The 21,837-nt window shown below is 48.9% G+C and overlaps 1 protein-coding gene and 1 non-coding gene across 9 annotated transcripts in view; both read left to right on the top strand.

Moving 5' to 3' along the window:
• Positions 1–12,621, top strand: part of NRF1 (nuclear respiratory factor 1) — a 151,396-nt gene extending 138,775 nt beyond the window's left edge. For 5 of the 8 annotated variants that reach the window (XM_059396412.1, XM_059396417.1, XM_059396411.1 and 2 more), the window contains one exon: positions 10,562–12,621. In XM_059396412.1, the coding sequence (XP_059252395.1) occupies positions 10,562–10,725 (164 nt within the window). In that variant the 3' untranslated portion in view covers positions 10,726–12,621. Of the gene's footprint in view, positions 1–7,194; positions 7,347–10,561 lie in introns of those variants that run through there. The other 3 variants (XR_009403752.1, XM_059396416.1, XM_059396415.1) reach the window with 3 other exon arrangements.
• On the top strand, positions 3,088–3,191 carry LOC132017094 (small nucleolar RNA U13). Its single transcript, XR_009404167.1, has one exon. It is a non-coding gene; the product is annotated as a small nucleolar RNA U13 (small nucleolar RNA).
• Positions 12,622–21,837: the final 9,216 nt, after the last annotated feature.

Genomic DNA, 21,837 nt, shown 5'->3' with positions numbered 1-21,837 from the left:
TTTTTCAAGCCTGCAAATAAGACTTCAAAGGACTTCTGTCTTTAAAGGACTCCTGCCTATCACCCCTTGAAAACCTGAAGATAATGCTTGATGGCCCTTTAAAAACTGCAGACCTTACTTAGGTAATATAATTCATGGCTTTATTTCTTACTTATTAATTCCTATCCTTTCCAGGTACGGTCTTCTGGTTCCCCATTTAAGCTAGCATTTTTGCTGATACCCGTAGCTAGCTTTCACATCCATTAACTACAGAAGGCGTTATACTGTAAATTTTTACTTTGGGTTTAAGAATTCTTTCTCTTCAGGCACCTGGGTGATGCATTCGGTTGGGCATCAGATTCTTGGTTGTGGTCTCAGGGTCATGGGATTGAGCCCCATGTCGGGCTCCAAGCTCAGGTGAGGAGTCTGCTTGGGACTCCCTCTCCCTGGGTCCTCCCCAGAGCACACACTGTCTCCCTCTCTAAAATAAGTCAATATATCTTTTTAAAAAATTCTCTCTCACCAAATGTTGTACTTATTTGATAAATTTCTTTGTTTAGCTCTTTTTCTCTCACAACCATCAATATTTTCCCCCCAGCTCAAGATATTTCCATGACCAACTTGGAAGGCCTTTGGGCTGAAAGATTCGGTTTCAGCAAACAACAATTCCCAAAGGTTTCCCAGACTGTGAGGGCAAATGAAAGGCCCATTCTTCCTGTTCTGCTCTATCTTGTCGCGGGGTGGGGGGTGGGGGCAGGGCAGTCTGGTTCTGGGTGACCGTGGCTGGGCCGGTAACTCTGTGCTCTGCGACGCTTGCGTCTATGTTGGTATTATCTGGAGGGGCTGAGAAATTTATCAGAGTGATGACATCATATCCTCCTGCCCCTGACCGCATATGTAACATTCCAACCATTGATCAGTGGTTGTGCCTGGATTATTTATTTACCCGCACAGTGAGTTGGCGGCTAGTCCATAGATGGCCTTGTGCAGCCGCAGTGCCAGTTCTGCCTGTCGCTGCATTTCAGACAGGAAGCTTGCCACCAGTCCATCTGCCCTGGGCTTTTATCTCTAATCTTTACATCTTTGAAGGCCTTTGGCGAATGATGTGCTTCCTGGCAGGAACAGATCGCTGCAGAAAGAAGATCTGTGCTGTCGCTGCTTTCATTTCTCTTTCGTGAGAGCTTCAGTCAGACGCCTGGGACTCCACTAGTCTTCATCAAACCTCTTATTCAAAGTCATCTTTGAAAAGGAGCTGACATTTATGGTACACCTACTGTGTGCCAGGCACGGTGCCACACTGCGCCTAAGTCAGCGCGTCTAGCCCCCTACAGCCCTGTGAGATTAGCAGCCACCGTTCTACATTTGAGGAAAGCGAGGTTCACAAGCCGTTCAGTAGCAGAGCCAAGAGTCACGTGTGGTCTCTGACTGGCAAGCCTTTCATGGAAATGAAACAGCCTATTTTACCCTCACACACAATGCGCCTGAACTACCTTACAGTGTTCGGCTCTGCTGCCTTGAGAGTCTTGTGAAAATCCCAGTGCCCCAGGGAGCAGAGTGAAAAGTCCCAAGTCTGTGGAGGCCAAGGCTGATAGGAATGTGACCAAGTTTCTGAAAATGACGAGGAACACGATCTATAGTCCTACTTAATTATTAAGCATCTACTATGTTCAAGCTGTTCAGTATTTAAAGACATAGTCCTTCCAGAATCTAAGCAAGCGGATTATACATAGAACAGCCCTAACTACTTGGAAACGGGTTAGCACACAGCTGGTGCCAAATGGTGGAGGGAGTAAAATCCCAGGAAGGAAAAAAACCTGGTGGGCTGTTCTATCCAGGGTGACTCCAGGAAATGACGGTTGATGTGGACGTTGTTGGAAGGACGGGACTCACGTTGGGAGGGCATGCTGCTAGGCAGAGGGGTCGTCCAGAGACCGGCATGCGGCAGTGAAGGTACACTAAGGAGACAGGCACAGTTGTAATGAAGAGAGGATAGAGAGTGTGGGAAAGGCTGCTGTAATCCTTCAGACCAGTAGCTATTTGGACTTTACTTTTTCCGTAGTAGACAGCCATCAAAAGTTGGGGTTTTTTTGGTGGGATGGCATGGCCATTGCCAAACGATATTTCAAGATTTAGCTAACTCTGATATACAGATGTATTCATCAAATCACAGAGTGCTAAAAGAGTTAATCTTTTTTTTTTTTTTAAGATTTTATTTATTTATTTGATAGAGAGAGACAGTGAGAGTGGGAACACAAGCAGGGGGAGTGGGAAAGGGAGAAGCAGGCTTCCCTCCAAGCAAGGAGCTCAATATGGGGCTCTATCCCAGGACTCTGGGATCATGACCTGAGCCGAAGGCAGATGCTTAATGACTGAGCCACCTAGGTGCCCCTAAAAGAGTTAGTCTTGAGGAAAGTACATGAATTCCCCTAAGTAAATAAATCGCATATATGCACATCCACACATCCACATGTATGTGTGTTCCATTATACAGTAGGTAAGCGATGAAACTCATTACCTTGGGAGAGTTCAGAAATAGAGTAGATCAGCTCATGAATGATAAATTCAGAGTGTGCTAGGCTGTGACCCTGACCTTTAGAGTTACTCTCATTGGCGCCCATGGTCTACCACAAAGCCTCCCCTAGTGCCGCCATCAGAGACAGACCACTATAAACCTCATGGCCTCCTGTTCTGCAGAAGACAAAGCCAAGCCCCTTAACATGAGCACATGGTCACTTATATTAGAAGACAGGACCAGGCTTATGAGGTGATGGCCTTATCTGCCACCCATGTAATATGATTTAAGGGGCTTAAAAACAAATATCTGTCCAAAAGTATATTCCCCGTCATGCCTTAATCTTAATTCCCACCACTAGAGGTAGATTATTTTGAATCTTGAAAGGAATTGGGCTGAGCAGACCAGTTTGGAGTCCCCCCATTACTGCACCTTGGAAATTTTAAAGTTTTAAAATCTCCTCTTAAGAATTCACCTCTTTGGTATTCATCCTTGCATTTTGAGAAATGCAGTACATTTGGCACAACAGCAAAAAGATCGGAAAGCCAAGGTGTGAGTCGTTCAAGTGCTGGTTAATCAAAATCAAGCACCTCCAGATCTTTCTGTAGTTCATAAGCGTGATGGTGAGGGGCTCACGCTGTTGGGTGCCATGTGCATCCCTCAGACCTTGTTACAACGGCAGCACATGGCCCAGCTGACATGAAAAAAACATAAGGCACCTTCATACAAATGGAATACTTGGCAGCCACTAAAAAAAAATAAAATAAAATAAATCCACTCTCTTCATACTTGTAAGTAAAGATCCCGAGAAAGCGAGGGGCAGAAGAGTGTATGTGTGTCTGTGTCTCTTCCCCATTTGAACAATGCATTGTTCAAGATACACAGACACACATACACACATTTCCAAATGCACAGTCTCAGCTGAACTACAGGCCAGCCAAGAAACTGGCCACAGTGGTTACCTCTGCGAGGGAGACTGACTGTTTTCAACTCTCTACCCTCTTCGTACCTTTTTTACTATGCCCTCTGTGTGTTACCTATTTTTCAAAATGAAGTCTCTGTTAAAATCGAGATTCTCCTGAAAGGGGGAAATGTAAGACACAGACAATCACTTTGTGTGAAATGATGGCCCTGGTGAGATGAGCAGGTCCCTCAAAGAACGGACCTTGTATGGGGGTCTCCTTGGAGCACTCTTAGAAGGCTGGCCGCCTCCAAGGTCAGACTCCCTGCCTCTCCTCCCCGAGAAGGTCATCTGACTTGAATGGAGGCCTTTGAAGGGTGCTGGCTAGGAAGCGTGTGAGCTGTATCAGAGCCAGCCTCCTCCAAGGCTGTCCTGATACCCATCGTGTCATGTGGAGGTTTGAGAAGATCCCTCTGGCAACAGTGGGACAAGGGCTGAGGCTGGGAGATTACTAAGGGAGATAAAACATAGTCCTGGCGGGGCACCTGAGTGGTTCAGTCGGTTGAGCATCTGACTCGTGATTTCACCTCAGGTCATGATCTCAGGGTTGTGGGGTCGAGCCCCACGTCAGGCTCTGTGCTGGGCATGGGGTCTGCTTAATCTTCTCTCCCTCTGCCCTTCTGTCCCCTACACACGTGCCCCTCTCTCTTTCTCTCACTAAAATAAAAAAAATAAAATAATTTTTTTAAACGCAGCCCTGACAAGAGATGATAGGATTCTGCGCAGGGAGGCAGCAGAAACAAGTGGCTGAATTCCAGGTTTATATGTGAAGGGGAAGTTGACAGGATTTGCTGATACTTGGCTTGTGAAGCCAAAGATGACTGCAAAGTTTTCGGCCTAAGCAATTGGAGGGATGTAATTGTTGCTTTCTGCCCTGGGGGAACACTGGGAGGAGTGTGTTTGACCTTGTGTTTTGAGTATGTGATACCCAGGCAGGAGAGGAATGAGCAGGGTCGGGTCTCCTCTTTTACAGGGAAATGGGGTCCCAGAGCCAGCAGTTCCTCCAGGGATTTTTGTCTGACTGCTGTCGGACAAGGAAGTCCTTGTGCTGGGACCTGTGGCTCCCGAGGCACCTTTGGCCTCTTCCCATTTTGGCCAGTTCCGTAAACCTTGCCTGGAGGCCTGAGGGGAGAGGCAGCAATGAGCCCAAAGAGGGTAGTCCTCCACTTTCCAGGTTCCGGCTGGCCTGTTGTTCCCCGGTCAGGGCGGTTGGGTGCGTGGAAAGACTCCCCGATCGAGAGCCTGGATGCGTGGCTTTGCCACAATTCAGTCATCTTGGGGCAAAGACCACTCAGCAGTCTCTCTTGCTCCGTGTTCGATATATATATATATATATATATATATATATATATATACTTTTTATCTGTTTACTTTTGAGTTTAAAGAAAAAGAAAGGGATTTACTAAACTGAATGAATGCTAAGGTTTCTTAATGGCTTTGAAATACGGGAGTCCTAGAGACTGGGGTATTTTAAATCTTCAGGACTTTCTACTATGTGCCTTTAGGATAAGTCCATGGTTCTGCCAGATTGCCTATCATTTGTGACAGGGAGGACCACCTGCCCTGCCTGCTCTCTAGGGTCTGAGCAAAAACCGGATGAGAGGCAGTGGGTCTAAGAGGGCTTTGAAAAGTGCTGCACAAAGCCAAGAGACTTACTGCTAGGACTGTCTGTACAGGGTCTCTCGGAAAAACAAAAAAGAACGTCACATTCTCTTTAAGAATGTGAAGAGCTTCCTGTTGCTTAATCAATCGAAATGACCCAGAATACAAACTGAGATTAACATACGCCTTCTAGATTGGGGCTAATCAGGGCCGGGCTGAGCAGATGCAGGGACAATCCCAGCCTGATTACTGTACCTCAGCGTTTAATCATCTCTCCTCCAAGGGCAGCCGCAGACTTAGTGCACCGGCTTGCTGGCCACCCGCCCCTCCCCCAGCCCCTCCACGGAAGGGAAGGCCACTGGGTCAGAGCTGCTGAGACGATTTAATCTAATCCCATGCCAAAATGGCTGTGTGAGAGAGGGGGAGAGAGAGATTCCGAAATTCTAAAATCTCCATAGTAGGATGGTAATGTGCTGATTTTAGGTGGAAATAGACTGAAATCACGTGTAGAAAACAATGGCATTAGGATTTCGAGGCATTTGGGGTTATGAAATGACCTGGTATATGGAATTTTGCCCTCCGTAAAGCTTTTCAGAGATGCAGTTGCTGTCAGCCTTCACTCTCGGGACAGCTTTGTGTAGGCAGTCACTTCATCACCCGGTCGTAGAGGCCAGATTTATTCCATCCCTGATCCTGAGGTGAAATACAGAAGATGAAATCTTTTTTTTTTTTTTTAAGATTTTATTTATTTATTTGACAGAGAGAGACAGAGCACAAACAGGTGGAGCTGCAGGCAGAGGGAGAAGCAGCCCCCCGCTGAGCAGGGAGCCTGTCGTGGGGCTCTATCCCAGGACCCTGGGATAATGACCTGAGCAGAGGCTTAACCAACTCAGCTACCCAGGCACCCCCAGAAGATGAAATCTTTAAAAATGGTTTTCTTTGGGGGCGCCTGGGTGGCTCAGTGGGTTAAAGCTTCTGCCTTCGGCTCAGGTCATGATCCCAGAGTCCTGGGATCTAGCCCCGCATCGAGCTCTCTGCCTGGTGGCAAGCCTGCTTCCTCCTCTCTCCCTCTCTGCCTGCCTCTCTGCCTACTTGTGATCTCTGTCTGTCAAATAAATAAAAAATCTTAAAAAAAAAAAAAAAGTGTTTTTCTTTGGATAAGTCCTGAGTGTAGTCCTTTTTACTCGACCGTTCTCTGGACTGGGAGTTCCCACTCTGAAACTGTCCTGTCACCCTAAGACTGGGCCACCTCAATCACTCTATCTCTAGGAGGGACAGCTCAGAAGGCAGGTTTCATCCATGAGTGCAGAAACCATTTATCGAGCCCCTGCTGATTGCTGAGGACTCAAAGGTGGAGACTCCATCCCTCAAGGACTTGACAGTCCTCCCGAGGACAAAACAGGCAAACGGTGTTGGTGGCCACGACCACTGCCTCCATGGAGGCCAGTGCAGAGTGCTCTGGACCCCCAGAGAAGAGAGACTTGGGCCAAGGAAGGAGGGACTGCCACTGACTGTGACTGCAGAAGGATGACTAGGAGCCCATTCAAGGAATGAGTCCCGGCCCATCATTCCAGGCAGAAGTCGTGGTCATGCACAGGTCACGGGGACTCGGCCAGGTCCTTCACCTGATTGGAGTGTAAAGCAGGTGGCGATTTGCAGTCACTAGACCGACCTGAACGACAGTGGCTGACATGAGGGTTTAAATCCTGCAAGGAGATTTGGACCTGATACCCCATGGGCCACTGAAGACTTGTAAAAGAAGGCAACAGGATCAGTTTGTTCAGAAGATTGTTCTGGTTACAGCAGTGGCAGCCAATAGATATTTCTGCATTTGCCCCTTTCTCCATTTTATCCTGCAGCAAATCTTCCATGATATCAAAACTTGTAACAACAGTGTTGGATGTGACTCCGCATCATAGGAAACGAGAACATACCTTAACCAGAGATGAAACTAGACAATTCTTTAAGTCTCTACCCACACCCTCCCCTGCAGCCCCCTAGCGCAGGATGGTGGTTCACCTTGAGGAGGTCTCCTTGCTCACAGCGGTCCCTGTGTTTATCAGGGGTACAGCTTGTTCCCCAAGTTGGGAGCTTTGCTTCTAGTTTAGTTGCCGTTTGCCAGCGTGTGGCTTCTTTGCAGGAGGACACAGGTGTCCGGGCTCTGCAGGGGGCCTTCTGCGTGGCTTCATGAGTTTTGACTTGCCTCTGGTGACCAGAAGAGAGGACGAAAGCAAAGGTGACCGTGAATACGCTGGGGCAGTGGACAGGGCCGTGTAATCCTCACTCACACTGAGGCCTTGCCTGGGGTTTATAGGCTGGGGACCAGGGCCCGGGCTCACAGTGTTGAGGCCAGGAAGAGACTCCCTTGGCCTGCTGTCCTTCCGGCGCATCTTGTACCTCACGCTATGGGAAGCAACGTGAACCAGAGCCACGCTTGGCCCTGAAGTAGCCCTCTGTCAAACAGGAAGGCCTAGCCACATGGGTTTGCTGGCCCTGCCAGTGGATGAACACCTGTGCCCGTGTTCCCTGAACACCCAGCACCCAGGGAAGGCTGCTGTCCATATTGCCCGGGGCAGGGGTGGTGCTAGCCTCCAACACAAGGGACAACAGAACCTGCTTTTTTGTAATGCTCTTTTTTTGTAAAAGAGCATTTTCTTCTTTGGTTCTTGTTTGTTTGCATTAGAAAATATTCCGATAAAACATCTTTTTAAAATTAGATTTTATTTTCCACAAAGTGATATATGGCTTTAAATGTCAAAGAGGACTAAAGGGCCTTTAAAAAAAAAAAAAGATTATACCCTAGAGGCAACACTTTCTGCTTGCTCTTTCTGGTGTGTATCTTTACTGCTCTAAAAGTCTTAAATCGTTATTTCTTGAGTGGTGACATTATTGCAGTTTCTTGATAACCCACTTGTATGTTTATATTATTATAACTTACATTAAAAACTGTCCACTGCTGGGGGGGTGGGAGGTTGGGGTACCAGGTGGTGGGTATTGATTGCATGGAGCACTGGGTGTGGTGAAAAAATAATGAATACTGTTATGCTGAAAATAAGTAAATTTAATTAAAAAAAAATTGTCCACTGCTAAGCCAAGTATATTATCACTGTTACTATTTGCTTTTTCCCTTCTGTGTTTTAGATCATAGACACTGCTTCTGCCCGCTTCTGGAAAACCCCTCTCAGTACTTGTCCCGGCGTGGTTGTGCCAGTGTCCCCTCTCTGCGCTCTCGGACCCACTGCAGAATTCCGGTCCGGGGCCCTCAGCCCGCCCCACTGCTCTTCCCGTGGGCTCTCGGGCTCCTTCATTCCCACGCTGCCTCTTTCATGGTTTTCCCTCTTGCTGTGGAGCTCACCCTTCAGCGCTCCCTGAGAAAGCGTGTGCGGGTGGCCAGTTTTCCCACCCCATCCAGGTCTGAAGATGCCTTTCTTCTGCTGTCACACTCAGTTGGGAGGGGTGTCATTTCATGGGCTTGGGAACAGAGCTGGCCAGAAAGCAACTTCTCAGACACTTAAAGGCGTCTGCTTTGATGCCTTCTTGAAGGAAACTGCTCCCAGCTTCCAGGCTTGCTTTTGAGAAGCCCCACAATATTCCAACTCCCAGTTCTTTGTACAGGGCCTTTTTTTTTTGTTTTCTTTCGGGACTCTTTCAGGATCTTTGCTTTATCCCCAGTGTTCTGAAATTTTGCAAAGATGTGTGTTAGTGTCTTGATCTTTTGTCATCTTGTCTCCTGGGCATCTAACAATGTGTCTGATAATTCCCTACCTTTGGAGTTTTTTTGGTTTTGTGTTTACTGTCTCTGGAATTCTGTTTTATCAGTGGTTGGACCTCTTCCGTCTCATACTTTTCTTTCCTTTCCATCTTTGAATCCTACTCTCTGAGAAATTTCCATGACTTTATCTTCTGCTTTCATTGGATTGTATTTCATCATTAGATTTTTTTACTTTAAAGTTTTTCTCATACTCCGTTTTAAGAAAAGCATCCCATTTTTATGATACAGATCTCTTCTCTGAGGATATCAGGGTTCTGGGGCTTTCATTTTCTTCTCCCACCCCCACCATTGTCTGCAACCTTGTGTCAGGGAGTGCAGGCCACAGCTGGGCCATCTGTAGGCCTCGGGGTAAGCACTGGCACAGCAGGCTGGAGTTTTCAGTGTCTTCCCCCCCCCCCCCCCCCCCCCCGTTTCCCCACCCAACAGGTATCACTGGGGTCTTTTCCAGGCTCTCCAGGTCAGCTTCCCGGAACAGTGGATGAACTTCAGATGTCCTGTCAACGAAGGGCAGGGTTTCTGGGTGTTGGGATTGGTGCAGTACAGTTGAATACACACGCTTAACCAATTCCTGTTTCCAGCCTCGTCAGTTTCTGCGTAGTGAGGCCTATATCCAGCGCCCTCCATGGGCGCAGGACTTGCTACTTCCATTTCTCTGATAAGTCAGAACCACTTTACATCTTCCAAAAACCTGTTGACATCCCTCATTTATATCCTTCTTCCCACTAAATTGCAGTTTCAGTTTTAAGAGGAAGAGGAGCTTGATAATAGGCATTTATTCTGCCTCATTTAATGCAAATCCTATTTTTTCTTTAGTATGTCATATAGAACTATCAACTTTTCTTTCTTAGGAAGGACTGCCCTTTTCTGAGATTATGTGCTTCTTCCTCCGATTGTGTGAAACCATCCTTTCTATGTGAAATAATAGTGGTATTAGGAAACAGTTGGGTCTTTTTAAGTTGACCCCAAAATGTATTTTTAAATTTTACTGGTCTGTGAATCTAACATCAAGAAAACAATGCCCTAGGCTTCTTTTTTTTTTTTTTTTTTTTTTTTGAGAGTGGTGGGAGGGCAGAGGGAGAGGAAGAGAGAGAATCTTAAGCAGGCTCCATGTCCAGGGTGAACAATTCACACCCGACGTGGGGCTCAGTCTTGTGACCCTGACTGAGATCACAACCCGAGCCGAAATCAGGAGTCGGACGCTTAACTGACCCAGCCACCCAGGAGTCCCCCCTTTTTTTAATAAGCAAACACTAAAGGGAGAGGCAGTGGCCAAGAAAACAGGACGGATTGAGGGAGGTGTTTTTTCAAGCTGAGAGAAACTTGAGCATAGGCAGGCAGAAGACTGAAGAAGTCCGTAGCAGAACATCAAAGAAAATTAATGGCAGCCTTTCCCAGTGGAAGGAGGCGGTCGGGAGGGCTGGGCTGGGGAGGAGGGTTCACACGTGACCAGCCTTGCTTCCTAAAATGAGAGGCAGGCAGGCTCATCTCCCGGCAAGTTGGGGAGGCCCTGCTCTGGGTCCCATTTCCACAGTTTCTTCGCATTTTCTTTCCTGACAGTCCATTTTAAGAATGACAGTGGGTAAGAGGAGGGATATATTTGTGCTTGGACAGTGGTGGGCGATTACACGAGGCTGACCAGCGGTACCCTGAAGGGCTGGGGCTGGTTGCCCTGTCCAGGCAGCATCTGGGAAGCTGAGCCCGATCCCCACCAACCATCTCCCCTTTGTCTCCCCAGGACTGGTCCAGATCCCCGTGAGCATGTACCAGACTGTGGTAACCAGCCTCGCCCAGGGCAATGGGCCGGTGCAGGTGGCCATGGCCCCTGTTACCACCCGGATATCGGACAGCACAGTCACCATGGACGGCCAGGCTGTGGAGGTGGTGACGTTGGAACAGTGACATGCAGCCATACCGTGGCATCGTTTTCTAGTCTACTTCAAAATTTTTTACACGTTTGCAGAGGTGCAATCAAGTGGAATTAAGTCTCTCGACTTCGGAAGAAAAGTTTTGTTAACCTTTTTTTTAAAAAGGAAGAAAGGCAGTGGGTTTTGGAATTGCATTTTTTAAAGCACCACTCTTGATTTCTGGGATTGGTGGAATAAGATACTGTGTTGTCAATTTCACCATCCCGAAAAAGCCAAATTGTGGCAGGACTTCTTTCTGCAGAAACATGTGTGTATACTTACGTGTGTGTATGTGTGAGTGTGAATATATGTATATGTGTACATATGGATATACACATTTACATATATATAAAGTATATATATGTATGTATGTATGTATGTATGTATATGTATATATATACATATATATATATGTATATGAAACCCGCATGGAATTATCTGTATGAAATCAAGGTGAGCTGTGGAAAAAAAATAATTCACCCAGTTTAGTGGGTGTAGGGTACGTGGCCAGACACAGTCACCCGGTTTTTGTTCATACCAGGGTCATGCGTTGAGCTACTGACAAACTCAGGCGGAGGTGACCATGCCCTTCACCAAAGCTGCCTCCCAGTGGCCACCCAGAACTCTCCCTGCTGGACTCACCTGAGGAAGGAGGTTCCAGAATGGGGTGGGGTCCAGAAATTGTGTTTGCAAGGTCCAAGGGCCTCGTGGCCTGGCAGCTGAGATGCTCCTTGGGCTGGCCCAGGTGCTGACCTTGCCACAGGCAGGTGAATGTCCTTAAAGCTCCAGGCAGGGACAGGAGGGATTTCTCCAGCCTCGCATCTCCTCCCCTTCCCAGGAAGCCTTCTTGATCTCATGACTATTAAAATGTTGCTTTGGTTTTAAGGTCAGTCCTGAATTGGTCATGTATATGAACTGAAGGTAACAGAAGTATTAAGGGTTTGAGGAGCCCGTGCGCGTGAAGTGTGCTTGTGGGCGTGTGCTTGGAGGGGAGAGAGTGCGAGGGGGAGGGGAGGGGTTGGAAGGGGAAAGGAAGGAGGGAGAGAAAAATCTTCAAAAACCAGGGCACACCAACAGGAGCAATTTTTTTCCTTTCCAGTAACTTTCTGTAGCTTAACAGAGGAGACCGGAGGTGACAGGAGCCCCCACGTTGAGGAAGGTTGCTCTTCATCCCGTGGGGCCTTGGAAGAGAAAGGGACCTGGGTGTTTCCAGCAGCCCTGAAGCAGGTCCTGTCTCAGAAGGGACGCTGCAGTTTTCCCAGGTGCGGCCCGCTGGGCCAGGTCCCCGCAGCTGCCTCCTCGAAGGTGTTGACCGGTCTGGGTGTTCTCAGTAACTGTTAAATTCTGTGATTTCTCAGCTGCAAGTCCTGAGTCTCCAGTGGCTAAATTCACCTGACTTCTCGACAGGCCAAATCTCTGCTCCTTGAGTACAGGGACAACTCTTCCCCTCCTCCCGGGCCCCCACGTGTGATAGTGTATTTAATGTGTTTTTTTTAATGCGACATTAAAAGATCCTTCACATCTTGCTCAGCCTTTGAGAAAAGTTTCAGATTCTTGTATTTGCTTGTTTTATATAAAACTATCTAATGTTCTTTGTATGTTTTTTTCTGTACGTAATAGGGGGAGGGAAGGGAAATTTACATATGAACAGTCCTAGTTCTACAACTTGTTATTTTTTTAATTATTATTTTTTATCGTCATTGTGAAGCTGTTCAGGGCTTTAAAGTCCGTGTTCCTTTGTGGTGAAATAACCTCCTAATAGTTTGAGAAATTGCCAAGAAGAAGAAGAAGAAGAAGAAAAGCAAAACCCAAGTAGCAGAGCATGGATTTTGTGTTGTTTTCCATTCTGTCTATTACTGCCTCATTCAATAAATAGTTTAAAATGTGGCAACAGGAAGTGGAACTGTTCATCTCTGTAGGAGTACTTGGCCCCTTGGAACTCCTGTGGGGTGGCTTGTTCTGCTTTTGAAAGGTGCTCGTACTCAACCGAGGTGGTCTTTGAATGGTGCCTGTGATGTGGTGGAGCCCTGTGGCCAGTGCCCACCTCTGGAGCAGTGCCACTGAATTTGTTTTATAAAAGGCTGTCCTGGGGGTGCAGAGCCAGTTGGGGGCTGCAGTCTAGTTCGAAAAGTTCTAACAGTGGTTTGACCACTCTGCTCTGGAGTTCTTTCTTTAAGGGTTCATTGCATTCCACATTAAAACTCAGCTTGGGCGATGGCGCCTGTCCTTCGGGGCTCCCTCCACGAAAGTGGTGTTCGCTCTCGCAGTGGATTATCCTTCTCGAAGCAGAAGCTTCACACTATTAATTGTCTCCTAGCGTTCTCAGTCCTTGGCTCACTTCTTTAATGCAATAAGTGCCTTCTTTCCAGGGTATACCTCCTGCCACACCCCCGGTTGTAGGCCCCTTGTAAACCACCCCCACCAGTGCACATCTGTGTCCGTGCCCACTCTGTACCTCAGCCTGGAACGATGCCCTCCAGCCCTTTCTTTGTCACTGGAGACCTGGGTTGGTTTCCTGGTGATGGTGAGTGAGATAGTTCAATGGAGAAGACCAAGGTGTTTTCCTTCATGACGTCAGTGGCTCCATAAAGCTAGCACTACTTCTCCCCGTTCTTGAACAAATGACACACTGTTGCCTATCTTCACTAGAGGGTGGACAGAAAGAGGATCAGTCGCAGCCCAAGCAACCCAACGTCCCTGCTGTTGGCTACCCAGGGACAGCTGGAGCCAATGGACCTCCTTACGGGGCCAGCCTCTCTCCAGCGGTACCTCCCCAGTGTATTCTGTCGGCCTGGCAAGACCCAGCGGCGGCCTTGTCCCCAGGCATGTGTGGAGAACTTTCCTTGGTGGGGCTCACGGAGACCTTTGTTTCCCTTACTGCCTGAGTCCCCGCTGGCAGCTGCTTCAGGGACCCGGGAGGTAAAATCACTAAGTGAAGGGTAAGTGGCTCGGGTGGGAGAAGGGGGAGGCGTGGGAGCGGGTGGAGTGGAGAGAATCCGCCCAAAAGGAGCAGCCTCTCCTGCTGCCAGCAGATTGCCACCAAGTGGGAGCAATATGGGCCCTAGAGGCCCATCTTCATAATTTTCCAGAGAGGATGAGGGGTCCAGTCTCCTGATTTCAACAACAGATCAAAAAATCCTTTACATACTCTGCAGGCAAACAAACACCTGTCGACCAGATCTGGCCCATGGGTCCGTTTTGTTTAACCTGGTGATAGCCTGCCCTGTGTCAGACGAATACAGCCCGACAGGTGCCCGTGGGCAACAAGATGGGAGGAAACGTTTGTCTGAACAGAGGTGCTGCAGCCCCGGTGGCGGGTGCCATCTGGACGGAGTGCGGTAGCAGAACGAGTTCTGTCATCTTTTGTCTCCTTCAGGGCCCTCTGCCTTAAGTCATTTATCATCCAGGCTGCAGAAAAAGAGCCAGGGCTCACAGAAATCGAGACTGGGCTAGGCATTCTTGGCTCTAAGTCTGCAGCTGAGAAGTTACTGGCGATGCTGGTGACCACTGGAGTTGTCTGAACTCAGAGCAGTGAGGAGAAGCAGAAGGGCAGGGAAGATCAGGGCTGCTCGTGCACCCTGGACCTCACTCGGACCCAAGCCAGGCTCATCTGCAGCCACTTGGCACATGGAAAAGGGCCTCCTCTGTAATGCGTAATGCACCGGAAGCCTCCACTCCGAGTGTGGCTGGCTTGGTACCCAGCCGTGGTGGGTCCCTTTAGTGTCAGCACCAAAACTAAAGCTTAATTAGTCAGACGGAGGCTGCGTGGGGTGGGGAGAAGAGCCCACATCCCCTCTCATCCCCACCTCAGTAGGCTCTGGGTCAGGTCATGAGCCCAAGCCAGCCTGTGACGTCAGCATTGCTCACGCCCAGATGTCAGAGGCAAGGATGCCCACTGGCAAACTCCCACCTAGCCTCTACTGTTTGCTCCAGGTCGGCAGCTCTCCGAGAAGATCCCCTCAGGATGGCAGAGGCAGCACAGAGGGAGAGAGATGACTTAAGATCTCTGGAACAGCTGGACAGGGTAGGTATTCCCACCTGCCATTTCATTCCCAAGGCTGCTGGGCCCCTGAGTGAGTCCCCAACTCATTCTGAATTTGAGGTTCTCTTTCCTGAAAACAGCTAGGCTGTTAGCAAACATTTGTGGACTACTGGTGTCTTGGGAGTGTATTTCTACAAAGGTCTGGCAGGGAGGGGAAAAGAACAGGGATAATATCCATCAGCAGAGGGAGAACCAGGCTCCCCTGAGAACCCGGGACTTAACCCAGGGCGACCTTGGGAGGCAAGGACAAGCCTGCATCCCAAGACCATATCTCCAGCCCTGTCTTGAGGCTTTCCTGGCTCTTGTTGAAAACTATGACTTGTCTGCAATTAAGAGTGTTTGTGTGGTACTCATCATAATAGTTAAAACTCATACAGCCCTTACAATGCTCCATGTTCTGTTCTAGAGAATTACCTATAGATCCACTTAATCTTTGCAAAGTACTGTTACTGTCCCCACTTCACAGATGGGCAAACAGGCACAAAGAGGTTAAGTTTAAAGTAGCTTATTTAATATTTGGGAGAAAAGGCTAGAAGCAATCCCCCCAAATCTAAGGCTCTTGTAATTAAAACTGTTTGTTCGACCGCAATTAATTGGTTTCAACTCAGATTTCTTCTGAATGTGTCTACCTTTAAGAAACTAGCTTTAGTGGGGCACCTGGGTGCTCAGTGTTACGATCCCAGGCTCCTGGGATTGAGCCCCGCATCAGGCTCTCTGCTCAGCAGGGAGCCTGTTTCCCCTCCTCTGTCTCTACCTGCCTCTCTGCCTACTTGTGATCTCTCTCTCTCTCTCTCTCTCTCTGGAAAATAAATAAATAAAATCTTAAAAAAGAAAAGAAACTAGCGTTAGAACTAACAGTAACTGAACAGCCGCTCGGCACAGGACATCATGCAGAATGCTGTACGCCTTGATTTCTCATCCTCTCCACAACCCTGTACGGGGGTTGGATTCCGTTTCATAGGTGTGGAAACTGAAACTTGGCAACTTCACAAGGTAAATGTGGAACTAGCAAACGGGTCCCTGGGGTCAGACTCGGCTATGTCTGTCTCTAGAAGTTCTGGTCTTCGTGCCAGCCATTCAAGTGTCAGGGCAGGTGTCAGAAAACAAGCGGCACATCTGGATTCTGGTCTTTTAAGAAACCTCCAGGTGAGTCCCGAGCTTAGCCCACAAGCAGCCCTCAGCCATCAAGGTCTTCTCACGGTGCCATGGTGCTCCTGCAGGCCCAACACCGCGGAGCTTCCTCCGGCAGCTGGCCCTTTTCCTCACGCATGCACACACAGTCGAAGGCGCCCAGATGGAACTACAGCTCTCAAAACCTCTCACCCAATGAGTGACCTTAGTTTCCAGCAGTTCCTTAGTCAGAAAACTCAAGGAACCCGAAACATCCATTCCCATATTCTCATTACTCAAAAATTTTCTGCAAAAAGCCAGTGTTAACATTATTAAATAATTAGATGTGAAAAAAAATGTTGATATTAAGAAAAATCTGGCCCATGAGAGCCTGCCAAGGGTGAAGGGCAGTGAAGATGCTGGGCCTAACACATTCTTGGGCAACTAGTAGTTACATTATGTTGTTGGTAAAAACCACAGGGCTCAAACGCTACAGAGAGATCAGTTGATGTTAAAACCCAAGAAGCTCTGGGCAGGGAGGCCAACCCAAACCTGGCAAAGTAGTTGGTGAAGTCCTCAGTTGGGCCTAAGTCCCATACAGTCCTTGGCCTCCCCAGTGGGAGAGAATTTTAAAGCTGGAAGGGACGTTAGCCATCACCCCTCATTTAGGCTATGAAGGTTAAAGCCTAGAGGCAGAAAGATGCAGCAGGACCACATAAGTGTGGCATTGCACCTAGACTTCTCTCGGCCAGGGTCATACCCCCGGCTGCACTCGGATCCTCCTGCCTTGGCCTTAGCATCTGTTCTTAAAGCCTTAAAATTTGGTTTTTACTGGTTCATCCAGTAGAGCATGCAACTTGTGATTTGGGGGTTGTTTGTTAGTTCAAGCACCAGGTTGGGTGCAGAGATTACTTAAAAATATTTTTTAAATGCGTTAATTTATGCCTACATATTTCCCTTACCAGAGCTATTTTTATAGAGAATATTTAAGCCAAATAATGAGTCTGAAATTTGCCAGAATTTACCAAAATTGTTGCAGAAAACAGTCATAAAGGATACTTTATTTCTTTGCCAAAAAAAAATTTTTTTTCTTTTTTAATTGACAAAAGAAAAGAGAGACTAATCACATAGTAGGATTCTTTACCCTGGCCCTCAGGGTTCTCATCTGTACAAAACAGCGGTTAATGAACAATTCAGGGGACCTATCACCAACGCCCAGGTGATGTCCCCTTCTCCCAATGAATTAGGTGGGTCAAGTGTCGTCTCTGTTTGTTCCACAGATGAGCTGTGCCAAGTTGAGTTGGTCCAGGCTGTGAGTCCTGGACTCAGTGTCCTCCTGTCCTCACGGGTCCCAGTACTTCTGGCTGGGCCCAGCTCGCCTGCCCAGACGGAATGAGATGACATCAGAAAGTGCCCAGCATCAAAGCCTTTCTGGTGTGAACACCAGAAACCCAGAGGTGCTCGAGTAAAGATATGCTGCAGGTGTAGTGAAGGACCTGTGTCTTCAAAGCCCAAGTCCACGCCGACCCACAGGGAGGCGCGGTCTTGGGAGAGCACAGCTGATTGGCCAGGTGATGTCACGTGTCTGCCTCCAGGCTAATCAGCAACGGCCAGTGGGATTGGTGGCGGTCTTCCTCACAAGAAGAGAAGGGGGTGCGAGCGCCGTCATCTCCACCCAAACTGGGACAACCAGGGGCCAAAGAAGCCGGGATCCTAATAGCCTCCCTGCTGCCTCACTTGGCCACTACCAAAGAACTTTCCCAGATCTGTGAAAGTCAGGAAATTAGGGGGTCACTGGAGTAACAGTGTGCCCCGTCTGCCCACTTACACCATCCCAATAACCTCAAGGTGTTTAAAAGTAGCTTTATTGAGATAATTCGCATGCCAGTCAGGTAATCCGTTTCCAAGTGAGCAGCTCGCTCCATTGCCTTTAGCGTATTTACAAAGTTGTGCCACCAACCCCGTAATTTAATTTTAGCACGTTTTCATCATTACCCCCCCCCAAAAGGTCATAACATTTTTCCCCAAAAAGAGCTTGAAGGTTATATAAAAGATGTATGCGGCGAAGTGAGGGACTGGGAATGAGCAGTCAAGACCAAATAAAAGGAGGCCACACATTTGCGGCCGGTGGAGTCAACATTGGTGATTTGATGAAGTTTCCCATTCAGCTTTGCTCTTGACAAAGAGGTCCCGTTACTAGAAGAAAGGAATAAATCGTCAGTTACTCAAAAGAAACAAAGTGCTCTATACTTTCTCAAAAGTTGAAGGGAACTCCTAAGTTATTTTATGTTCAGCATCTTCTACATTTTTATAACCAAAGCAGTAGCTTTGATTACTTCCTTAGGCTTCTAAAGCCTTGAGCCCTAACTTTAAAACAGCTCAATTTTGAAGGTGTTCTAGGGAGAGCTAAACTAATGTGGCATTTAAGTGTTTATTCAAAGATCATCAACTATCCAAGGAAAGGGTACGGGAGAGATAAGTATGGTGAGCAGTTGTCAGTGAACCATCTGAGCTGGCCCGTTCCAGGTCCTTGTAAGACCTGCAGGGAATGGGAGAGGAGCATCAGGGTCACTGGTCTTGAGGAAAGTGCTTGGTTCTTATGATTTCTGCCTTCCCATTTCCATCTTCCCTGCCTGCCCATTACTATCCACCCCCCAGTCCTGGAAGATCTGGATCAAGAGGACAAAGGGAAGGTGGCCGTCTACAAGGCAGACCATACCCCCATCCCAAACAGTACAGGTCCTGGAGTTTGGAAGGGGGTAGAGTTGAACTTGAGTTTGAGACTGAAGCTTCAAGGTAGTCTGGACTTAATGATGAACTGTATTTATAAAGGTATGGAATTCACTCAAAATATAATTAAGGAGCTGGAAGAGAGAGTCAACAGAATCTGGTCAAGGTCATGACTGCAGAAAATAAAACCAACGGTGTTCAAACCCGCCAAGGTGAGATGTCTTTGTCTTCAGAAAGAGAGAAGACACTTGAAACCTGTGGGTTCGTCAGGAAGAGTGAAGGCATAGATCTATTTCCCCATGAGGGGCACCTCTGTCTGCACCTCCTCTCCCCCATAACCTCCACAGGATGTTGTCCTTGTCCTAAAGGCTTCTGGTCCCCAGCCTGCCCCCATTCCACCTTCTCAGGGGAGCTGCGGAGGCAGGAGAAGACTGGCTCCAAGGCTGGGGGGTCTCCAGGACAGAACAGGGAGGATGCCACTGGGGGGTGGTGGAGGACACACAGGAGACCCTCCGGAGTTGTCTGTTGATGGAGCTCGGCAGAGCCCATGGCTGGGAAAAGGGGGCTTTCACTGATGCCTCCTGTTCCAGTTAGCATCTGGCCCTGAGAAACCCCAGTGGAGCCAGCAAAGGTGGAGGCCTGGAAAGTCCAGGTCAGGCTTCAGCCAACACGGAATGGCAGAGCTTCGAGAACCCTGTATGGGACAGAGCTACCAACAAAACCCACTAGCCCTACCACCATGGAGTTTGGCTTTCCAGTATCTGCTGTTTGAGAAAAGACAGATCCATTATGAACCCAAAGTTCTTCATTAATTTGCCCCTTGTTCACCCCAACAGCCTTTACGTACACTTAAAAAGCTGTGCACACGTGAGCTGAATCAGGCCTAGGTCACAGCTCAGGAGTTTAGGGACATGCAAGTGACCCCCACTTGGGCAAGGAACCAGTTTCAACATCAGGTGACACTCGACACCATGATGAGGCAACTGGTTCAGTCCCCATCTAAGGCTGCCACCCACTCCTGCACCCCAATACCTTTGCGGGAACATCCCCAGAGATGGAGAGCTTACCTGTCTTAAATCACGGCCTGACTGACCAAAAGGAAGCTCTTCTGGGAGACAAACAGCCCCTCTGTAGAGCCCACGACCTCTGCCGTCACAGGGAACCGTCATGTGTCTGGTCCTCCAAGTGACTGAAAACAGCATTCACATTCCCACCCAAACCTTTCCACAGCCAAAATCTCCTGTTCCAGCTTTTCCTGGAGATTGGTGAGCGGTCTCTGAATATAAACCGGACTAGACTTCCTGAAGGACCCTCCCAGGGAAAACCAAAAAAGTTGCATTTTAAAATATCTTTTTTTTTCTAAGTTTATTTTATTTTCAGTAATCTCTATACCCAAAGTGGGGCTTGAACTCACAATCCTGAGTCACATGATCTTCCAAGATCAGGAGTCACATGATCTTCCAACTAAGCCTGCCAGGCCCTCCTAAAATACATTTTTTCCCCCTAAAATATGATGACTGAGCAATTATAATCCACAGAAGGGCATACGGGCACCCCAAATGTCACTGGTCTGGCCCAGACCCTCTGAAGATAGTACCAGACCCAGACCAAGGCACAGACGCAGCCTGTCACCGCCCGTGACCTGCTGCGGTCCCTCCTTCAGTGCCATCCCAGGTGAATGTGTGCTCTAAGTCCCCAGATCTTTCTTCTGTCTTCATTTCAGTAGTCTGGTCTCCTCCCTTCTCACCGCTGCACAATCAAGGGTTTTCCATAAACACAAGGAGGTTTTAACCTTTAACCTTCTCTTCAGATGTCAACGTGCTGCTTTAAGCTGTCGCTCTATCCTCAGGCTTCTCAGCCTCAGCTCTGTTGACATCGGGACTTCTCGCTCTGCTGTGCACTGTCCTGGGCGCTGCCGGCTGGGTCAGCTTCCCTGACCTCCACCCGCTGGATGCCAGGAGCAGCCCCCACCTCTAGTTAGGACAATTGAGTGTCCCTAGATATTGCTACATGTGCCCCAGAGGGGCAAAGGAGACCTGTTCTGTACAGACCTGGTTGTGTTGGCCACGTGCCCTCCGTATCCTGGCGGCAAAGGGCTATGGGGAGAAGAGGCTTACTGCATACAACCCCCGCACACACCCAATGCCCTGGCACTGACATCCTTCTGTCTGACCACAGACTGAAGAGCACAGCCCAGGCCTCAAGTTTCTCTCTTCCTGCTGTCAGGGGGCTCCGTCTTGTTCCTTCTCCAGGAGCTGCTGCCGCCGCCTGATTTCTCCCCCAGACCTCCAAGCTCAGTTCAGATGTCACCTTTACTCAAAGCCCACAGGCTCCTTCCCTGGGGGGCCATTGCTTATTCGGGACCCAGCACCTTGTGCCATCTGTTTGTACCACACTGCCCCGCCCAAGGCCTGTGGCTGGGACAGACCCTGTACGTGGGCTGTGCACCTCCAGCAGGCCCAGGCCTTCGCCATTAGCATCCAACAGGATTATCTGTCCATGATGCCTTCTGCATTGGGGCTGGTCTTCGAGGGGAGCCTGTCACATGGGGTTCTGATGCATTTTGCTTCCAAAGTCGCCAGACCTAGAAGAGGTGGGCTCCCTGCCCCCTTAGTCCTCAGGCCAGAGCCCTCTGACAGACCCTGACCCTGCGGCAGCACCACCCTTTGACCTTGGGGTGTGGGTGTGGGTGGGGGTGTTGAGAGGTGACCAGGATGACAGAGGTGCCCAAGATTAGATCACATGAACTCAATACCCTGTGGGACTCCTGGGCCTCCCTGACCCATGCCTGGCTCCTACCATGTGGTCCTTGGTGCACAAAGATAATGAGACAGTCTGGGCCTCAAACAGCTTCTAGCTAGTGGAGAAACAGACCCACTCGTAGATGCTTCCAAGGCGGGGGCAGCCAAGGCTGGGCCCAGAGAAGGGTGTGCCTCTGGCGCTTAGGAGAGTTCGGGCGAAAGTAAGCCAGCCAGCAGCGGACATGCACAGAACCTCCTAGGGGAGCAGGAGGGGAAGCCCGGGGCAGGCTGCCTGGCAGGCCCAGTCACATGGGACCTCGCCAACCAAGTAAGGCACTTGGCTTGATCCTGGTGGCGGTGCAGGGACAGGGCTGTCACGGTCAGATTAGTGCGGGGGACAGTCAGAAGAGCAGAACAGGGAGCCAGCAGTGGTGATGGTATCCAGGCCCGATCCCCTCCAGCCCTGGTCCTGGCTTCACCACCC

The sequence above is a fragment of the Mustela nigripes genome, chromosome 4 (assembly GCF_022355385.1).
Source record: "Mustela nigripes isolate SB6536 chromosome 4, MUSNIG.SB6536, whole genome shotgun sequence".
NCBI classification, from domain to species: domain Eukaryota; kingdom Metazoa; phylum Chordata; class Mammalia; order Carnivora; family Mustelidae; genus Mustela; species Mustela nigripes.
Note: the sequence above shows the minus strand (reverse complement) of the source record. Positions and strands in the feature narration are given on the sequence as shown.